General features: G+C 48.1%; 1 protein-coding gene across 1 annotated transcript in view; it reads left to right on the top strand.

Moving 5' to 3' along the window:
* The window catches only part of CYFIP1 (cytoplasmic FMR1 interacting protein 1), a 94,993-nt gene that overhangs the window by 18,167 nt on the left and 57,315 nt on the right, over positions 1-19,511 (top strand). The window contains 8 exon segments of the mRNA XM_020289139.2: positions 9,611-9,733; positions 9,810-9,899; positions 11,451-11,528; positions 11,809-11,910; positions 13,532-13,713; positions 16,497-16,593; positions 16,682-16,810; positions 17,800-17,904. Of these exon segments, the coding sequence (XP_020144728.1) occupies positions 9,617-9,733; positions 9,810-9,899; positions 11,451-11,528; positions 11,809-11,910; positions 13,532-13,713; positions 16,497-16,593; positions 16,682-16,810; positions 17,800-17,904 (900 nt within the window). The 5' untranslated portion in view covers positions 9,611-9,616.

Here is a 19,511-nt window from a genome sequence, read left to right as displayed (position 1 = left end):
GCACCGAGGCCCCATTGGCCTGAACCAGGCCTGGGCCCAACGGAAGCAGACACGTCCACACTGCACTTTCGGGGTGCCCCAGTGTGGTGCTGTGGTCCACCCGTGTCCCCTGTTCGCCAGGACCCCCTTCCCAACCACTTGCCCTTCACCTCCCCTGACTTACCCGTTTGTGAAGGCACCTGTCAGTCCCCTTTTTTCTGTCCGGCTTTCCAATGGGAGAGCCCGTGTTCTCCCAGGGGTGCCGGCTTATTGAAGACACACTCGCACATGCACACACTCTCAGACTCACAAACTCTTTTTTCCTCTTTCTCTTTCCTCTTTCTCTTTCTCTTTCCTCTCCTCTTTCCTCTTTTAATCTCTTGGCACCGCCTTTGCTACCAGGTTGCAAGTCAGTCTCGCTACTTTAGTTTTCATTTGTTTTTGGAGCCTCAGCGTTCTCTTTTCTTTTTCAAGACTGTGCTGAGTTGTGCTGGGACTGATGTTATCACCCCTTAACTGCCAGCTCAACATGAGAGGCGGCTTCTCTCTCCTCCTTCCCTCGTGCTGCCCAGAGATGGAGAAAATGATTGAATCATACTGATTTTCTAGAAAAAGTTCTGTTATTCACTGTTCTTTGTTTGGAAGCACATGATGACCATTAGGTTTTGCAGAAATCATCTTCCTTTTCCTCGGATCCTCACTGTGAAGTGTGAGTTTGGCCCCTTAGGTGGCGGGTTCCCTGAGTGGCAGTGCAGGGCATGCACCTCCCCCCCTCAGGGAGGGACCATGGCGTGCTGCGCTCCCCGAGGGCTGGCCATGGCGTGTGGACTGGGGGGAGCCGCCTGGGATTGTGTTTGCTAGTTTGGTGTGAGCACTCTCACTTGTCCTTTGTTGCACTTGGCCAAGCTTTTCTTGGGTGTCCACTCCACCCCCCGTGCCCCCCCTTCCCCCGTGCCTGTGCTTCCCTACTGCCTTCCAGCATCCTCAGGGCTCGGTCAGGGTCAGCAGGGCTAGAGGGGGATTGGGTCCTTGTTCCCAGACCCCTGCCATGGGCAAGGCCCTTGTCACCTATCGCCCATCCCCAGCCGCCTGCCCTGCTTTTGCCTGTGGTTCCAGCTCTGCTGCCTCCCCCCACCCCTCAGGCTGGAGCTGGTCTCCCAGCACATGCATGCGTCCTTGCAAGTCACCTTATTGACCTCTCTGCCTGTCTCTGGCCTTGACCCCCCTTGAGTGGACACACAGTGCTCATTGCTGCTGAGTCACAGTGGTTCTCGTTCTCGCTCTGTGGCTGTGGGCCCTGGAGGAGCTGGTGACCTCGCTGAGCTGTGGGCTCTGATTGTTTGCCAGTGTGTCAGGATGACCCCCACCTCAAGGTGGCTGGGGGTATATCTTGCTGAGAATATGTCTGGGTGACACCGAGGGGCAGTCAGTGACACATGGAAGGAAGGAGGAAGGTCGGAGCCATGGTACGTGCGTCCAGCATGCCCAGTGGGCACTGCCTCCCAGTGGGTGACTGTGAGACACTCAGCCCGGCATGGGAATCTCGGCCTCCTGCCCACTAGGGTCTCCTGATACCCACCTGGGGTCCCCATCAGGCAGAGTGAGCATGGTATGAACTTGCTGAACTCAGATGGCCTTTCACTGACGAGTGGCTATAGCTCACTCTGCAAACTGCCGCGCAGCTCCCCGGAGCAGAGGTAGCACCCTGGAGCAGAGGTAGCACCCCCACCAAGGAGAAGCGTCGAGATTGACTCAGGGACGCTTGAAATATCACTTGAAGAGTAGCAAAATAAGATTAGTATGTCTTTGAAATCTTTATTTTTAAAAACTCTTAAATTTACAAAATAAATGAATTGATGTCTTGTCAAAACAGCAGTTCCCCTAACATATTTAAATTCATTCTTATGACTTGACAAGCTATAGGATTTGTAAATAAACTTGAGGGTTGGGAGCTACTGCTGATAACACATCAGTCAAGGAAGAAAAACGTCTCTTTACGTTATTAAAGGACTTTCATAAACCGAGGGAGAGCATGTTGCTTTCGGGTGGATTCACCGCCTGGGGAGCCTGGGGGCACGTGCAGACCGAAAGTGTCGAATGCTAGCAATTGGCTTTTGTTTTGCTCCAGTGGTATGCTTTTTCTGCATTGAGCATGTATTGTTTTCCTGATCAGCAAAATCTTGCAGCCCGTGTTGGGTTTTACCAGCCAGACAGCACGAAGGCATCCGGACCCTGCCTGGGCCACTCTGCTCAGCCTGTCCCTGGGCTCTCCGTAGTCTGCTAGGGCTGCTGTAGCAGAACCCCAGAGATTGGGCAGAAATTTGTTTCTCACAGTGCCAGAGCCAGGAAGTCTGAGATCACAGTGCTGGCAGGGTTGGTTTCTCGTGAGGCCTCTGTTCTTGGCTTGTGGATGGCCACTTTCTCTCTGTGTCTGCGCTCTGTGCCTGCCCACACATTGCTCCTCTCTGACCAGGCGCCAAGTGCTAGACATCTATGTACATGTCTGCATGAGCTGAGCCCGTGGAGACGGAAACGTGATCCTGTTGTTAAACTCTAGTTGGTAGTACCAGTAGGGTGGTTTGAGTGCCATTACATACTTCAGATACAGTCGAGGCTCTGCACAGGGGCTGCGGACACAGGCCGTGAGGTGACCAGGCAGACAAGGTGCCCCTGCCTGGGAACTCGGACTTCCTGGTGGGCTGGCGCGGCATGAACAGGTGACAGGGAAGGAGACCAGAGGCCTCGAGGGTACCAGTGCCAGGTGGATCCCAGTGGGGGATGTGGCATACATAGGAAGACTCTGGGCAGGAGGAAGGGCCGAAAAAACCCGGGTTGGGGATGGCTGGAGGTGGGCACAGTGTGTGTAGACTGTATTCCCCAGCAGCGGGGTGCCAGCAGCCAGGGCAGGGTGTGCTGGCAGCAGTTACGGATGGAACAGATTCAATGGACTTCAGATAAATTTTGGAGGTGGAAGTGTGAGGTGCCAGAGAACAAGATGTGACAGAGACGTGGAGACTTGGATTCAGAGCTGATGATTCCAAGTTCACTTCACAGGGCTGAAGCAGAGGCCGTGACGTGCACGTGTGGAACATGTGCAGACAGAGGGGCCTCGGAAGCCAGCAGGGCCTGGGCTGTGTGCGTGTGCATGACGGCCACTCGCTGTCACATGCCAAGGTGTGTGCTGGAGTGGCTTTTGTGACTGTGAAAAAATTGAAACATGAAAATTCAAAGAATGGGAAAGAACAGTTTGCCACGGCAGGGCCCTGGCCAGCAGTGCCACGTCACACGGGATGACAAGATGCTGAGAAAGAACGCGGAACCACTCAACAGGTTGTATGGGAGTTGGAGCCGTCTGCAGCTGATAGAACAGTTTGTATCACAGTATCTTATTTTTGTAGGGGGTGGCGGGCTTATGGATGATAATTTGTCTTTTTCCATATTTTCTTCTTTATCTGTAATAAATGTTGCTGCGTGGTTTTTTTTTTGCGCTCTATTTTTTTATTGTGGTAAAATATCCATAACATAAAATTAACCCCATCTTAATCACTGAAGTGTATGGTTCAGTGGCGTTGAGCACAGTCACATTGTTGTAGCCATCGCCACCATCCATCTCAGAACTCTGTCACCACCACCCCGAGCTGAAACTCTGCACCTGTTCAACACGGACTCCTGACTCCCCCTCCTCAGTCCCTGGTAACCGCTGTCCCACTTTCTGTCTCTCTGAATTTGACACTTCTGAACCTCATATAAGTGGAATCATGAAGAATTTGTCCTTTTGTTCCTGGCTTATTCCTCTCAGCATAATGTGCCAGAATTTCCTTCCTTTTTAAGGCTAATATTCCATTGTATGGATAGACCACATAAATATGGCTATTTTTATACAAAGACGTCTGTAAACACTGATTGAGAATAAGCTGAGCATTTGGCATTTTTCCTTGGGTGTGACCCAGTGTGTCATCCACGTGAATCACAGCTGATACGCAGCAGTTCTGTGCCTTTCCATGGTGCTCTTCCACCTCCACCCCACGCCATGGGTCGTCGTGGCCACTCCTGGGTGGGGTAGGGAGAAGGAGGGTCCCCGTGGGTGCTCTGTGGAAGGTGGGGCTGTTGCTCACGTGGGCTGTGCAGCTCCCCGAGGTGCTTGACCAATGCAGGGCTGGGCTGAGGCTACGGAAAGGGCAGACAGTGGGACTCTGGGCTAGAGCCACGGGACACCAGGCAGCCCCTGTGGGGCTGAGGCCTGTCCTGGGGTAGCCTGGGCCCTTGGCACGCGGTGACACCTTTGAGCTGCCTGCGGGGACACTGAGGCCAGGGCTGCCCACACTGGCTGTCCGGGCAGTGGCCCAGGGCTGCTTTGTGCTCCCGCTGTCCTACGCTTCTCCTTTCTTATATGCGTGGAACAGGAAGTTGTGATGATAGAGGGAAGTTAATGATGGAAGGAGAAAAGCCATCTTCCTTGTTTTGAAGAGTTTCTGCTACATTTTAAATTCACAGTTAGAAACATGCAGAACAACCTTCTGCAGTTGGTGGGAGGCGGGTGCTGTAAATGTCAGTGAGGTCCATCTGGTTGGCTGGCCTAGTGTTGGGTGGCTCTGCGTTCCTGCCGATTTCCTGTCAGTCACTGAGAGAATCATTGCCGTCTCTGACTGCCGCTGCATATTTACGCCTCCGTGGGCGTGCCTTCCAGGACCCCCAGCGGACGCCTGGAACCTCCCACTGTTCCGAACCCTACAGATACTACATTTTCCCCCTATATGTACATACATTTGATAAAGTTTAATATATAAATTAGACACAGTAAGAAATTGACAATAAAATAGGACATGCTTATTAAGTTTTCACAGTCTTCTTAGAATCAGTCTGCTTTTCACTACTTCTAGTGGAAAGTAGAAATCTTACCCCCGTGCAGGTTTGCCTTCCCCTTTCATGTTATAATTGTTTTATATCTACATAATTTATACACTTGTATATATTAGGTTGATGCAAAAGTAATTGCGGTTTTGGACCATGAATTTTAATCATTATAACTAGGCTCAAACACATTTTTATTAATCAAAATAGGAACCATTACAATCAATACATTTTTGCCAGTGAGAAATAAGTTTGTTTATTCTTGTAGTGTAAAAATCCATGCTTTGGGATTCGAAGAACTCTTGGAAAGCATTTTTTGCATCTTGCTGGTTGTGGAAGCGTTTTCCCTGCAAAAAGTTGTCAAGATGCTTGAAGATGTAAGTGGTAGTTATTTGGCAAGGGATCAGGTGAATATAGCAGATGAGACAAAACTTCTGTAGCCCAATTCATTCAACTTCTGAAGCCTTGGTTGTATGATGTGCAGTCCTTTGTTGTGGAAAGAATTGGGCCCTTTCTGTTGACCAATGTCGGCTGCGAGTGTTGTAGTTTTCGGTGCATCTCATTGATTTGCTGAGCATGTTTCTCAGACGTAATGGTTTTGCTGGGTTTCAAAAAGCTGTAGAGGATCAGACCGGCAGCAGACCACCAAACAGTAACCATGACCTTTATTGGGTATAAGTTTGGCTTTGGGAAGTGCTTTGGAGCTGCTTCTTGGTCCAGCCACTGAGCTGGTCGTTGCCAGTTGTCATATAAAATGCACTTTTCATAGCACATCACAATCTGATCGAGAAATGGTTCATTGTTGCATACAATAGGAGAAGATAACACTTTGCAATGACGATTCATTGATTTGATTTTTTGGTCAGTGCGATGAGGCACCCACTTATGGAGCTTTTTCACCTTTCCAATTTGCTTCAAATGCCCAACGACCGTAGAATGGTCAACATTGAGTTCTTCAGCAACTTCTTGTGTAGTTGTAAGAGGATCAGCTTCGATGATTACTCTCAGTTAGTCGCTGTCAACTGTTGACGGCCAGCCACTGCCTTCCTCATCTTCAAGGCTCTTGTGTCCTTTGCAAAACTTCTTGACCCACCACTGCACTGTACGTTCGTTAGCAGTTCCTGGGCCAAATGTGGTGGTGGTTAGCAGTTCCTGGGCCAAATGTGGTGGTGTTGCAAGTTGTCTCCGCTGCTTTACGACCCATTTTGAACTAAAATAAAAAATCGCTCAAATTTGCTTGTTGTCTAACATCATTTCCATAGGCTAAAATAAATATAAGATAAACAGCAAGTAAAAAGTCATTAGCAAAAGAACATAAAGTGAGAAATATGCATTAAAATGATATATAACATAACCACATTTAAGAATGCATTCCTATATCAAATGACAAGTTTCAACAATGCTAAAAGTGTGATTGCTTTTGTACCAACCTAATATCTATCTATATTATTTTTTCTTTTTTAAAATTTCAAAATATTTGTGAGGTACAAATGTTTTCGTTACATGGATAACTTTTATAATGCTTAGGTCAGGGCTGTTAGTGTGCCCCTCACCTGAATATTGTTCATTGTATTAATACTTGCTAGGGGCCAGGCGTGGTGGCTCACGCCTGTAATCCCAGCACTCTGGGAGGCTGAGGTGGGAGGATCACTTGAGGCCAGGAGTTCAAAACCAGTCTGAGCAAGAGCAAGACCCAGTCTCTACTAAAAATAGGAAAAATTAGTCGGGCAACTAAAATTAGAAACAGAAAATTAGCCAGTGTGGTGGCAAGTACCTGTAGTCCCAGCTACTTGGGAAGCTGAGACAGGAGGATCGCTTGGGCCCAGGAATTTGAGGTTGCTGTGAGCTGGGCTGACCCTACAGCATTCTAGCCTGGGAGACAGAGCCAGACTCTGTCTCAAAAAACAAAGCTTGTTAGGTAGGTTTTTGATTCTCCCCTCTTCCCCCTCCCCCTTCTTGAGTTCCAGTGCCTTTTATTTACTTCTGTGCACTTGTGTGCCCATCAGTTAGTTCCAGTTTATTAAAGAATACATGTGGTGTTTGTTTGTCCTTTCTTGAGCTACTTCATTTAGGCTACTGGTTTCCAATTTCATCCAAATTGCTGCAAAAGACATTAATTCCTTTTCATGGCTCATAAATATAAATGTATAATTTTAAAATTTATAAATATATTTATAAATATACACTTCTATAATTTACATTTATATTCACTGAAAACCCCATCAGACATTATTATAATGTTTGCTTTCAACCACCAGACAATTTTTAAAGCGTTTCAGGGGAAAGATTCTGCTGTGTTCACTTGGTGTCTACCCCTCTCTTGCTTTTGCTTCATGGTTCACATCCCCAGTTCTGCATCTTCCCTTTGGTCTGAAGAACTTCCTTTAGCCAGTGTCTGTGCATGCTCTTAATTTTCCTTCATCGGAGAATACCCTCATTTCATCTCCGCTCTTGGAGGGCATACTCGTGCCTCCACGTAGGGTTGTAGAGTTCTGAGTTTGAGGCTTCTCTGTCGGACTCAGAAAGTGGGGGCCCACCACGGGCATTCCAGCTGTTCTTCCTTCTCTGTCACATGTCACTCTTCTCTGGTTGTTTTCGAGATAGTTTTCCTTTATCTTTAGTGTTCAGCAGTTAGAGTGTGGTATGTCTGGGTGTGGATTTCTTTGGGTTTATCTTGTTTGGGATCCATGGAGCTTCTCGAGTCTGTAAGACAGAAGTCTTTCTCCATATTTGGGAAGTTTTTAGTCATTTTTTTTTTTTCAGCTATTTTTCACCACGGCTCCCTTTCTCCTTTCCTCCTTGTAGTCTGATGATGCAAATGTTGGACCTTTTTTTCTCTTGTCCTGAGGGTCCCCAAGACTTTTTATTTTTTTCTCTCTGGCACTCAGATAACTTTTAGTTTTAAAATTTCCATTTGGTTTGTCTTTACACTTTGTTTTTGTTTGTTTGTGTTTTGCTGACTTTCAGTTTTTATTGTTCAGTTTGGGAGTGCTGTGATCATTAGAGCATTTTCATAGTACAGTAGTTGCTTTAAAGTCAGGTAGACAGTTGCAACAGCTGTGTCATTTTGGCATTGGCGTCCTTAGATTTTTTTTCCCCCATAGTGGTTAAAATAGTCCTGGTTCTTTGTGTGCTGAGTAATTTGGTTATAACTGGACATTTTGGAAATTATGGTGTGAGACTCTAGGTCTTGATTAAGTCTTTTGACGACACTGATTTTTTGTTTTGTTTTGAGATAGAGTCTCACTCTGTTGCCCTGGCTAGAGTGCCGTGGTGTCAGCCTAGCTCACAGCAACCTCACACTCCTGGGCTCAAGCAATTCTTCTGCCTCAGCCTCCCGAGTAGCTGGGACTACAGGCATGCGGCACCATGCCTGGCTAATTTTTTCTATATATTTTTAGTTGGTCAGTTAATTTCTTTCTATTTTTTTAGTAGAGACGGGGTCTCACTCTTGCTCAGGCTGGTCTCGAACTCCTGAGCTGAAGCGATCCTCCCATCTCGGCCTCACAAAGTGCTAGGATTACAGGTGTGAGCCACCATGCCTGGCCTACACTGATACGTTTATTTTAGCAGGCAAACAACCTGGGCAGATTTAGGCTGGTTCTGGCTTGGCTTCTGTGGGTTGTGGCTTAATGTCAATTCCATTTTCACAGCCTCTGCAGTGCCTTTAGGATCTGCCCCACTGTGTGCCGCTCATGGCTGTCTGGGACCTGGGGTTTGGGTTTGGGGTATGAAGATCAGTCTACACCTGTGCAGCTTGGGCTCAGAGCTCATGAGAAATATTTTGGGCTCGCTCTTCTGAGCTTCCTCCTCTCCACACTGCCCCTGGGAATTCTCGGGTCCCTGGGGGCTTCCCTTTCTTGTTCTTCAGCCAGCAGGTAAGCCGTCCCATTGCACACTGGTGCCCAGTGCTGGGAGGAGTAATTTGGGGCTGCTTCTCTTCCGCGTCTTGTCCAGCCTCCCTGCTGCTCCTTCCTTCTTAGAATGCCACTCAGCTTTCCCTTCGCTCCACGTGGGGTCAGAGCCCCAATCCAGGGTCACAGCAGATAGAGCAGGAGGCAGGCTGGAGAGTGCCAATACCACTCCTGGAGCTGGCACAGAAGTCAGGTTCAGATGTTGCCTGCCTTCATTTCTGTGCCTCTCCACCAGCTGCGGCGGCGTGCTCTCTGTCCCTTGCTAACAGCGATCTCCTGGTGCATCATGCCTCTCTGATGGTGGTCCCTGCAGGCTTCCCATAGTCCTTGTGATTTCCACCTGTCTGTGCAGCTGGACAGCTGGTGCGGGGGTGGAGGTTGAGGGGAGGGTTCTGTCTTTTCCATCTTGGTCCCCAGTGTGTTTGGAGGAACCGCCTGGGAGGCAGCTGTGTTCAGGGAGGCATTGCTGTGCCCCTCCGAGGCTATGGTGGGCAGATGTGTTGGAGAGGCACTGTGACATGGTTGTCAAACCCTCCCAGAGAGCCCTCAGCACCAGCAGCTAGGGCTTATGGCCACCAAGGTAGAAAAGGTGGCAGGAAGAGACAGCATGTGTGGTGGCCCAGGTCCCCTGCACTGTGACTCACCTGGAGGCCAGGAGAACCTGTCCCCAGAGAGCGTGGAGGAAGGAGAGAGGCTGCACAGGGACTCTGGCCTGTGTGTCCTGGGAGACATGCCGGACTCCAGGTGCCTGGCCGTGCCCACATCAACTGTCCCCAGTACCCAGGCCCCGAAACCACCTTGGAAGGCTTGTCGGGTGCCCCTCGCCCGCTTCCTCAGAGCACGGGTGGCTTTGTGTTTTGTTCTAGCCCAGGATGGCGGCCCAGGTGACACTGGAGGATGCACTGTCCAATGTGGACCTCCTGGAGGAGCTGCCCTTGCCCGACCAGCAGCCCTGCATCGAGCCCCCGCCGTCCTCGCTGCTCTACCAGGTGGGTGCCCCAGTGGCCATGGGCGGCACAGCTGGGGCTCTGACCTCTCCATAATGTTTTTTTCTCTTCATTTCAGCCAAATTTCAACACTAACTTTGAAGACAGAAATGCATTTGTCACTGGCATCGCAAGATACATCGAACAAGCAACCGTCCATTCTAGCATGGTAATGCTGTCTGCGTGTCTTTGTTTCTGACTGGGGGAATGGCACGTTTGAATGGCAAGTGCACACATTTTTGGTTTTATCCTGATAAGCTGTGCAGTGAGGAAAAAGAGAAGAAAATGACATGCCTTATATTTTTAAGGAAGTCTTTGATTTTTTTTGTTTTTGACACAGTCTCACTCTGTTGCCCTGGCCAGAGTGCAGTGGCGTCAGCCTAGCTCACAGCAACCTCAAACTCCTGGGCTCAAGCCTTCCGGGTAGCTGGGACTACAGGCATGCGCCACCACGCCTGGCTAATTTTTTCTATTTTTAGTTTGTTTGGCTAATTTCTTTTTTTTAATAGTAGATACGGGGTCTCACTCTTGCTTAGGCTGGTCTTGAACTCCTGAGCTCAAGCAATCCTCCTCTTGGCCTCCCAAAGTGCTAGGATTACAGGCGTGAGCCACCGCGACCGGCCAGTCTTTGTTTTTGTTATCATAAAACAATAACCTATTTTCTGAAGATTTTGCATCGATGGACCAGAGAAAACTTTTGTCATTGTTTGGAGGTCACCTCTGCCTTGTTAGGGGTCACTCCTCTCCAGATCTGCACTCCCACGCCTGTATACACACACATGGGATTTAGATTTTATAAATGAATCGCACTGTTACAACTACTTATTTTAGTGATTTCATGAACATTTTCATATGTCATGAAAATGTGCTAGAGAAAATCTTTAATGGCTGTATAATCCATTTTGTAAATGTCCACAATTTATTCTTGCACATTTAGTTTCCTCTTTTGTCTAATAAAAAATGCTGTGATGAACCTGTTTCTAAAAATTGGCTCAATTTGAAGAAATGAAGTTAAAGGGTCAAAGGTTGTGAGCATTTTACAGCGTCTTAAAAGCACTGTCAGAATATAGTTGACATTTTAAAGAGCATTTATGTCATTTTTACTATTTTTACTAGAGGAAACAATACAAAAGAAAGAATAGAACAGAAAAGCAGTTTATAAAAAATGATGACAGTCCTGTTCCTGTGGATACTGTCCCTAGATTTTAAGTGCTGTGGGAATGCTTCTAGCTTTTCCTCCTGGGACACCCAAGGCTCGCGGCCCTGCCTCTGAGTCTTCTCGGGGATCCAGGAGGCCTGGTTTGACCCCACAAAGAGACCATTGAGGACCCTGTGTGGGCTCTAACTGTACTGGGTGTCTGTCCTGAGCCCTGCCCCTGTGTACCCAGCTTCAGGTGTCATTGCCAACAGGCTCTTTAGGGCTGAGTGGACCTGAGGTGCAGCACGTGTGGCAGCCGCTCAGAGATGCCTGCATGTCACCGATACCCCCTCCAGCTGCAGAAGCCATGGAGTGTTTCAGGTGGTGGTTGTGGCCCCACCACTGCACCCCGTGTCACTAGCTTCTTAGCAGCTGCTGGCACGCAGACCTCAGTGCTTGTCTGTCTATGGAAGAGACAGGATAGTTTACAGAGTTTTGTTTTGTCTGGGCCCTAACAATTTGACATCTCTTTTTTCATGCTTGTTTCCCTGCCTGCCTTTGACTCGCCCTGTGTTTGTGCAGAATGAGATGCTGGAGGAAGGCCAAGAGTATGCTGTCATGCTGTACACTTGGAGGAGCTGCTCTCGGGCCATCCCGCAGGTACCCGGCCCTCCTGCCTGGATCCATCCCGCCAGCACCCCCACCCCCCAAATGCCTGCCTGGCCCCGCCCCATCCTGCCAGCCCCACCCCCATCCCACAGGCCCCGCCCCATCCTGCTAGCCCCACCCCCATGCCTGCCAGGCCCCACCCCATCCCTCAAGGGCCCACCCCATCCTCCCCCAGTGCTTCCCACGCCAGCTGCCTGGGATGCCCAGCTCTAGCCGCTGCTTCCAGCTGGATTGAAGCCTTTTCATGTCATACTTGTTGCTTTATTCCTAGGTGAAATGTAATGAGCAGCCTAACAGAGTGGAAATCTATGAGAAAACTGTGGAGGTCCTTGAGCCTGAGGTCACAAAACTGATGAATTTTATGTATTTCCAGGTAAGACGGCAAAATACTCTGAGGGGTTTAGTGGTGAGGAGTGGGATGCTGACATGCTCCTACCCACCCATCACCAGGAACTCATTGAACAGAGTACATGTAAATTACGGCAGCCACAACGGTTTCTGAGACAAAGAAAACTACAGCCTTTGATGTCTAAAGTCTTGCTGCTTTCCAGAATAAATGCTTCTTTTGTGTTTCACTTCTCTTCTCTATTTGAGAGCAAATTGCAATTTCTTTCATGCAGCCTGCTTTCTGTCAGTTCCAAGTACAACATTTTTTACTTTCTGCCAATTTGTACTTTCGATTCAGCTGGTTTTTCAGGTATTTTCTTTCTCTCAGCCTGGTACTAATGGCCCATTCCTGGTGCTCCACTCCCTGACTTGGCCCCCTGGCCCTTTGGTTAGGCAAAGAGTGGCCACATAGAAGGGACATTCTGGCTTTTTAAAGAAGCACTTTGGAAAAGTATAAAGATTTTTTTCATTATAGTTTGCTTTAGCAAAGAAAGAAGATAGGACCGACAAGGAGATGAATTTTTGTTTTATCTTGGAAGTTAGCAAGATGAAAATTCTCTTCCCTTTTTTCACTGCTGAAAGTTATAACATTTAAATGTTACTGATGTTTTGGCCAGCGAGGTGGCTCACACTTGTAATCCTAGCACTCTGGGAGGCTGTGGCGGGAGGATTGCTCAAGGTCAGGAGTTAGAGACCAGCCTGAGCAAGAGCGAGACCCCGTCTCTACTAAAAATAGAAAGAAATTAATTGGCCAACTAAAAATATATAGAAAAAATTAGCCTGGCATGGTGGGGCATCCCGAGTAGTCCTAGCTACTCGGGAGGCTGACGCAGAAGGATCGCTTGAGCCCAGGAGTTTGAGGTTGCTGTGAGCTAGGCTGACGCCACGACACTCTAGCCCAGGCAACGGAGTGAGACTCTGTCTCAGAAAAAATAAAAGAAATTTTACTGGCCGGGCGCGGTGGCTCACGCCTGTAATCCTAGCTCTCTGGGAGGCCGAGGCGGGCGGATTGCTCGAGGTCGGGAGTTCGAAACCAGCCTGAGCAAGAGCGAGACCCCGTCTCTACTATAAATAGAAAGAAACTAATTGGCCAACTAATATATATAGAAAAAATTAGCCGGGCATTTTGGCACATGCCTGTAGTCCCAGCTACTTGGGAGTCTGAGACAGAAGGATCGCTTGAGCCCAGGAGTTTGAGGTTGCTGTGAGGCTAGGCTGACGCCACGGCACTCACTCTAGCCTGGGCAACAAAGCAAGACTCTGTCTCAAAAAAAAAAAAAAAAAAAAGAAATTTTACTGATGTTTTATTGGGGCATTTTGCTCAGTAACTTTGTTGGAATAATCAGCAACATTTTTTTTTACTTTAGGGACATAGTTGGTAAAGTGCAAAATAATTAATGATTGCGTTAGAGCAAAGGTGTGTGGGAATTGCTTTACAGAAGGCAGACCCTTTACCTGAGTTGTAAAGACTTGGCCCTAGAGCCTCATTAGGTGGATATTTTACCAACAAGTAACAGTGAATCCAGATACTGTGCCTGAAGGCAGGACATGGAATTTAGCCCCTTGCTGACCAATGTTTTTTCTGCCTTCCTCATTCCTCTGTCCAGAGAAATGCCATCGAGCGTTTCTGTGGGGAGGTGAGACGCCTGTGTCACGCTGAGAGGAGGAAGGACTTTGTGTCGGAGGCCTATCTGATCACGCTGGGCAAATTCATCAACATGTTTGCTGTGCTAGATGAGCTGAAAAACATGAAGTGCAGTGTGAAGAACGACCACTCGGCATACAAGAGGTGAGCTCCAACTTTGTGCACGCCATGGGCGCGCGCAGAGTGCCCGGCCCAGCGGCATGCCTTGCACGGAGCAGGGGCACATCCTGTGTGTGCTGACGTGTCGCTCCTGGTTGGCGGCATCTTCTCACTCTCAAGGCTGTGTGAGTACATGCTCCTAGGTATAACGTGCAGGGGCGGCTGGCCGATTACATGTATATTATGGTTTTACAAAGCTAGAGCAAGCTTTGGGTGTCCTGGTCATGCTCGAATGTTTATGGAGAGGCCCTCTGGGTGCTCAGCACCCTTGAGAAGACGGGCACGCACACCGTGCGGCCCTGCTCGTACAGCACAGGCATTTGGCTCAGGGAGCGTCCTGGCAAAGCGGCAAGTGGGCTCTGCAGCCCGAGGGAGCACTCGGGCATTGGGGCTGCGGTCATCAGTGCTGGTCACTCACTGATGGGGGGTCCCCAGCACATGAGCACCATTGCAGCTCTGTGCACACATGGCCCTTGGACCATCATGGGGTGTTTCAGGTCATGTTGAGCTTCCAGGTCCTCCAGGTGGCTCTCCTCCATGGCAGTTTTCTTTTTGAATGTGGAGAATTTCTGGAGAAGAGGCTGGCAGGACGACTGGAAAAGGCAGGCGTGGCTCGGCGTGTGCCTGTGGAACACTGTGGGGGTGGGCGGTGGCCAGCCAGAGGCAGGCAGTGGGTGATAGAACAAGCTGTCTTCCAACAGGCTTTCTTTACTAAGTCTGTGCTCCATGCTGTTGAAGATGTGTTTTGCTGGAATGAGATGCTAACTTCTTTCTCCTCTGCTAAGTGAGAAATCTTAGCTCTAAAATTAAATTATAAGAGACTTTGCATCTGAGTATGCCCTAGTTATGTTGCATCTTAAATCTTACAACTGTTGCTATATCTTTATGATAAAATTAACTTGGGATGCGACACCGAACAGTGATTTGAGGATGAGGCAACAGTGGGAGTCAAGCTTGGTCCCCAGAATTTTAAGCCTTATTCATGTGAAATAAGCACAATGTTACATTCACCACCTTAAATCAACTCTATCTGGAAGCCTAGATCTTCAGAACTAGAGAAGGATCTCTGGAGTTGACCCAATTCCCCGCATCCCTATCCCAGCAACTACTCAAATCAGTAAAGTGAACATGTTTAAAAAGGTAACCATATAAACTTTAATTGTGCATAATTTAAAAACCCACAGCAATAACAGTGGCTTAAAAAAGATTGCAGTTTATTTCTTGCTTGCCTGAAAAGTTCTGAATTAGGTGGCCTGTAGCTGATTAGGGGGCTCTACAGTGTTCAGGACCTAGGGCTTGTGTTGTCTTACTGCTTTGCTGTCTTCAGGTGTTGCCTCATGGTCCAAGATGGCTGCTTGAGCTCCAGCTGTCATTTCTACACTCCAGTCAGCAGAGAGGGAGGAAAAAAGAAGGGCTCTTACTCTCCCTTATAAGTAAACTTTCAAGTGCTTTTCAGTGTTTTGCATTATATCTCATGGTCCTGCCCTTGGTCCCATAGCCACAGCTAGCTGCAAGGGAGGCAAGATACTTTGCTGCTCTGTGGAAATTTGGGGCTTCCTAAGAAAGAAGGGAAGAAAATGAATGTTGCTGTGTAGGTTATCAGTCCTTGCCATGGAAACTTTTCTTTAATTAAATCCCCAAGGTTCTAAGTTGCAGAGACGTGTCCTTATGTGGGCATTTTCCATTGAACTTTCTTGGGGGATAGCACTAGATGTGCAGAGTCCTCACCCCACCTTCACACTCAGCATGTGCCTTGCAGTATTGTTGGACCTCACTGTACAGGTCCCTTCATGCACGTCAAATTGTGTAGCTAACTGCAAAGTGGTGGTAGAGCCAGGACTCCATCTTAGGACGTTGGGCACCAGTGGTCCCTGCGGTGGCATGGCCAGGGACACCTGCTCCTTGTTGGGAGGTGTCACCAAGAGGCTCCTGACAAAGAGCCTTAGCACTGTTGGCCATCTTCATCACAGGGCTATGGGAATCACAGAGGAGGCAGTGGCCCTTCTCAGACGTGGGGACCTGAAGCCCTGTGCTTGTGGACGAGGTAGGCGTCTACCAGTGCAGGGGAGAGGCCAGTGTGCAGGGACCCCTTGAGGAAGACACATCTAAGTTGGCAAAAGACTGAACAGGAGTCCAAGGCTGGAGGCACTCCAGGATTGTGGTCCCCAGCTTCTGGGCCGCAGACTGGATGCAGTCCATGGCCTGTTAGGCATTGGGCTGCACAGCAGGAGGTGGGTGGCGGGCAAGCCAGTGAAGCTTCATCTGTATTTACAGCCACTCCCCATTGCTGGCATCACCATGTGAGCTCCGCCTCCAGTCGGATCAGCAGTGGCGTGAGATTCTCATAGGAGCGTGAACCCTACTGTAAACTGTGCACGCGAGGAAGCTAGGTTGCGTGCTCCTTATGAGACACTGATGTCTCATGATCTGAGACGGTGATACTAGTGCTGGGGAGCAGCTGCAAATATGGATTATCATTAGCAGAGAGGTTGACTTCATAATAAATGTCATGCGCTTGAATCACCCCCAGATCATCCTCCATGCCCACTGCACCCCAGTCCATGGAAAAATTGTCTTCCATGAAACCAGTCCCTGGTGCTGAAAAGGTTGGGGACCGCTGTTCCAGGAGGCTGGGATCACAACCAGCTTCTGAGACCCACATTGCTACAGATAACCCCAGAGAGAGGATCTTCCCAGGGGCCTTTTATTGATTTAATTTTAAGCAGCACATTGGTGCACTTTGGGATTAACTCTTTTTGCTTTCAAAGGGCTGCCCAGTTTTTACGTAAAATGGCGGATCCGCAGTCCATCCAGGAATCGCAGAATCTGTCCATGTTCCTGGCCAACCATAACAAGATCACACAAGTAAGGCTCGTGTCCTCGGGCTTAGGTGACAGGCTGTGCTGCCAGCTGGCGCTGCGCCACAACTCCGGTCTCTCGCTCTATGTTTCAGTCTCTACAGCAGCAGCTCGAAGTGATTTCTGGCTACGAAGAGCTCCTGGCAGACATCGTGAATCTGTGTGTGGATTACTACGAGAATAGGATGTACTTGACGCCAAGTGAGAAACACATGCTTCTCAAAGTACGTGTGCACGTGACAACCAGTGGCACTGTGGAGGGACAGCCTTGCTGTGGTTAACAGGCTGCGCCTTGTCTCGAGTCCTTGTGCCAGCTTTGTCTTGTTCCCACGCTGCCACGTGTGTGGACAGCGTCCCACCCCACTCGCAGCCTGCACTGCGGGTTCCAACACATCCACGAGTGCCCTGGTGATCACACACAGACCCCAGGAGAAGGTGCCCCTCGGCCAGGGGGTCCTGGGTCAAGGATTCTGTCAACATTAAGCTGCTTTTAACAGAGGTGATATAAGATTCTGCTTGTTAAGGATGTGATTGCCAGGAATTAAATATATCGTGTCACCATAATTAGACTTCTGTTGGTTTGTCATATTCTTTTTCATTCTGTTCCAAATTGGGGAAGTTTTCATCTGCGTTTCTTGTGGGAAGATGAGAGGCAGTAATGCCATTCCCTTTGCTGTGCCCTCCACCTTCACGCAGGGAGGAATTGGGGGACCCCGTAGGTGGTCAGGGCTGGGGTGGCACTGTCCGTAGAGCCCCTTGTGACGGTGGAAATGTGTCTGCACCGGGCAGCGCAGGAACCCCAGCCATGAGCCTCTGTGGAGCACTAGAGATACGCATATGGTGGCACCATGTTAAAAATTTTTAGTTTACACACTTTGAAACTTAAATATTGTGTGTGGCTGCATGCTGGACAGTGCAGTGCTAGCGTAGTCCTGCCGTTCGGGTTAGGCTAGTAGAGGATTTGCTTTTTCAGCTTTTAGCAACTGGCCTGGAAGCCCAGCCACCCTTTGTAACACTGTTTCAGTGAGGAACAAAAAACAGACTTCAGCGAAGAACAAAAAATGTGTTCAAAGCACCAGAGAAGCAGCTGAAAAATATCTTTGTGACATTTTTTGAATTGTGATTTCGAAGTTGTCAAATGTGACAGTGTATGTCCTACAGGTAATTAAATTTTCAAATCTGAGCTTTATTGCACCATGTTGTGGCTTTTCAGGTCATGGGATTTGGTCTGTACTTGATGGATGGGAGCGTCAGTAACATCTATAAACTGGACGCCAAGAAAAGAATAAACTTATCCAAAATTGACAAGTATTTCAAGGTCAGTTACATTTTTTTTTACATAGACTTTTTATTGACGTGTGCAGTTTGGATTTTTAGGAAGTAAACCCCGGTGTGACCACGATCCCCTCTCAGGAAATACTGAGGAAGGGGCTTGGGGGCCTGCTCATTTTCTCTTCTGCAGGAGTGACTGCGCACACTGTCTCTCCTACCCTATGCTGGCTGTGCCTGGGTTGAGTTTATGTAAATGGCGCTGTGCCATTTGTACCCTCTTGCATCTGGCAGCTCTCACTCAGCCTCTTGGTGAGCTGCGTCTTTGCGGGAGCCCGAGACTACAGTGCTTAGGTCTTCACTGCGGTGCAGCATTCCGTTTCATGGTTATTCGTAACTTGTGCATTCTGTTGTTGTTGAGTGCTTGGTTGCTCCTGGTTTCGGCTGGCACAAACAGTGGCTCTGCTGAGCGCTCTGCAGTGACGGCCTAAGACTTCCAGCACGCCGTCCTGATTTGCATTCCCACCAGCAGTGAGCGAGCCTTCCGTTGTTCCACATCCTTGCCAGGACTTGGCACTGTCTTTTTGGGGGGGAGAAGAGGTATCCTGAAGGTTGTATATGTCACTCTGATTCTTTTTTTTAGGCTTTTAAAAAACTTTATTGAGTTCTCGAGGTATAACTTACATATAATTATTACTTTTGCAAGTTGAAACCATGAGATTTGACAGATGTATCATCCCTATGCAACTTTTACTGCAGTCAATGTATGGAACTTTTCTATCACTTGTAAATGTTCCCTGAGCCACTTTGTATATGACCCCCCCTTCTGCCCTTGGCCCCAGGGAACCACTGATTTGTTCACTGTCAATATATATTAGTTTGCATTTTCTAGAATTTTGTATGTGTGGAATCATATGGTCTGTCTGGCTTCTCTCACTAAGCCTGATGACTTTGAGATTCAACCACTCTGTTGCATGAATTAGTAATTCATTCTTCTTTTGTTGTTGTTGTGTATTATTCCATTAGTGTGGATATAGCACATTTTGTTTATCCTTTGATCTACCGATGAATATTTGTGTTTTTCCCCCCAGTTTTGAGATTGCTATGGGCAGGATGTTTGTGTCCTTCCCAGATTCATGTGTTGAAAACTAATCCCCAATATGATGGTGTTTGGAGGTGAGGCCTTTGGGATATAATTAGGTCATGAGGATGGACCCCTCATGAATAGGAGCAGCGTCCTTACAGAAAAGGCCTCAGGGAGCTCCTCTGCCCCTTCTGCCGTGAAGTAACCAAGAGAAGACAGCCAGGAAGTGAGCCTTTGCCAGTAACTGAATCTACCTGTGCCTTGATCTTGGAAAAAATAAATAAAACTATTCTAAAAAATAAAGTATTTTTTTTTTTAAGAAAGACAATTGTAAACAGTTAAAACATAAACTAAAAAGGGTTCCTTTTCACAATAGAACCATGAAATACCTAGGGCTAACCCTGATAGGAAAGGAGCAAGCGCTATTAGATGAAATAAAACTTCACTGGATGATATGAAACATTTTAAAAACTAAAGATGTATAGTATTTGTGTTTGTAGAAGACTGAATATTGTTAACACATTACTTCCTAAACTATATATGTTTAGGCAAACCTACATGGAGTTTATTCA

The sequence above is a fragment of the Microcebus murinus genome, chromosome 7, assembly GCF_040939455.1.
Source record: "Microcebus murinus isolate Inina chromosome 7, M.murinus_Inina_mat1.0, whole genome shotgun sequence".
Lineage (NCBI taxonomy): Eukaryota > Metazoa > Chordata > Mammalia > Primates > Cheirogaleidae > Microcebus > Microcebus murinus.
This window is presented reverse-complemented; position numbering and strand designations above follow the sequence as displayed.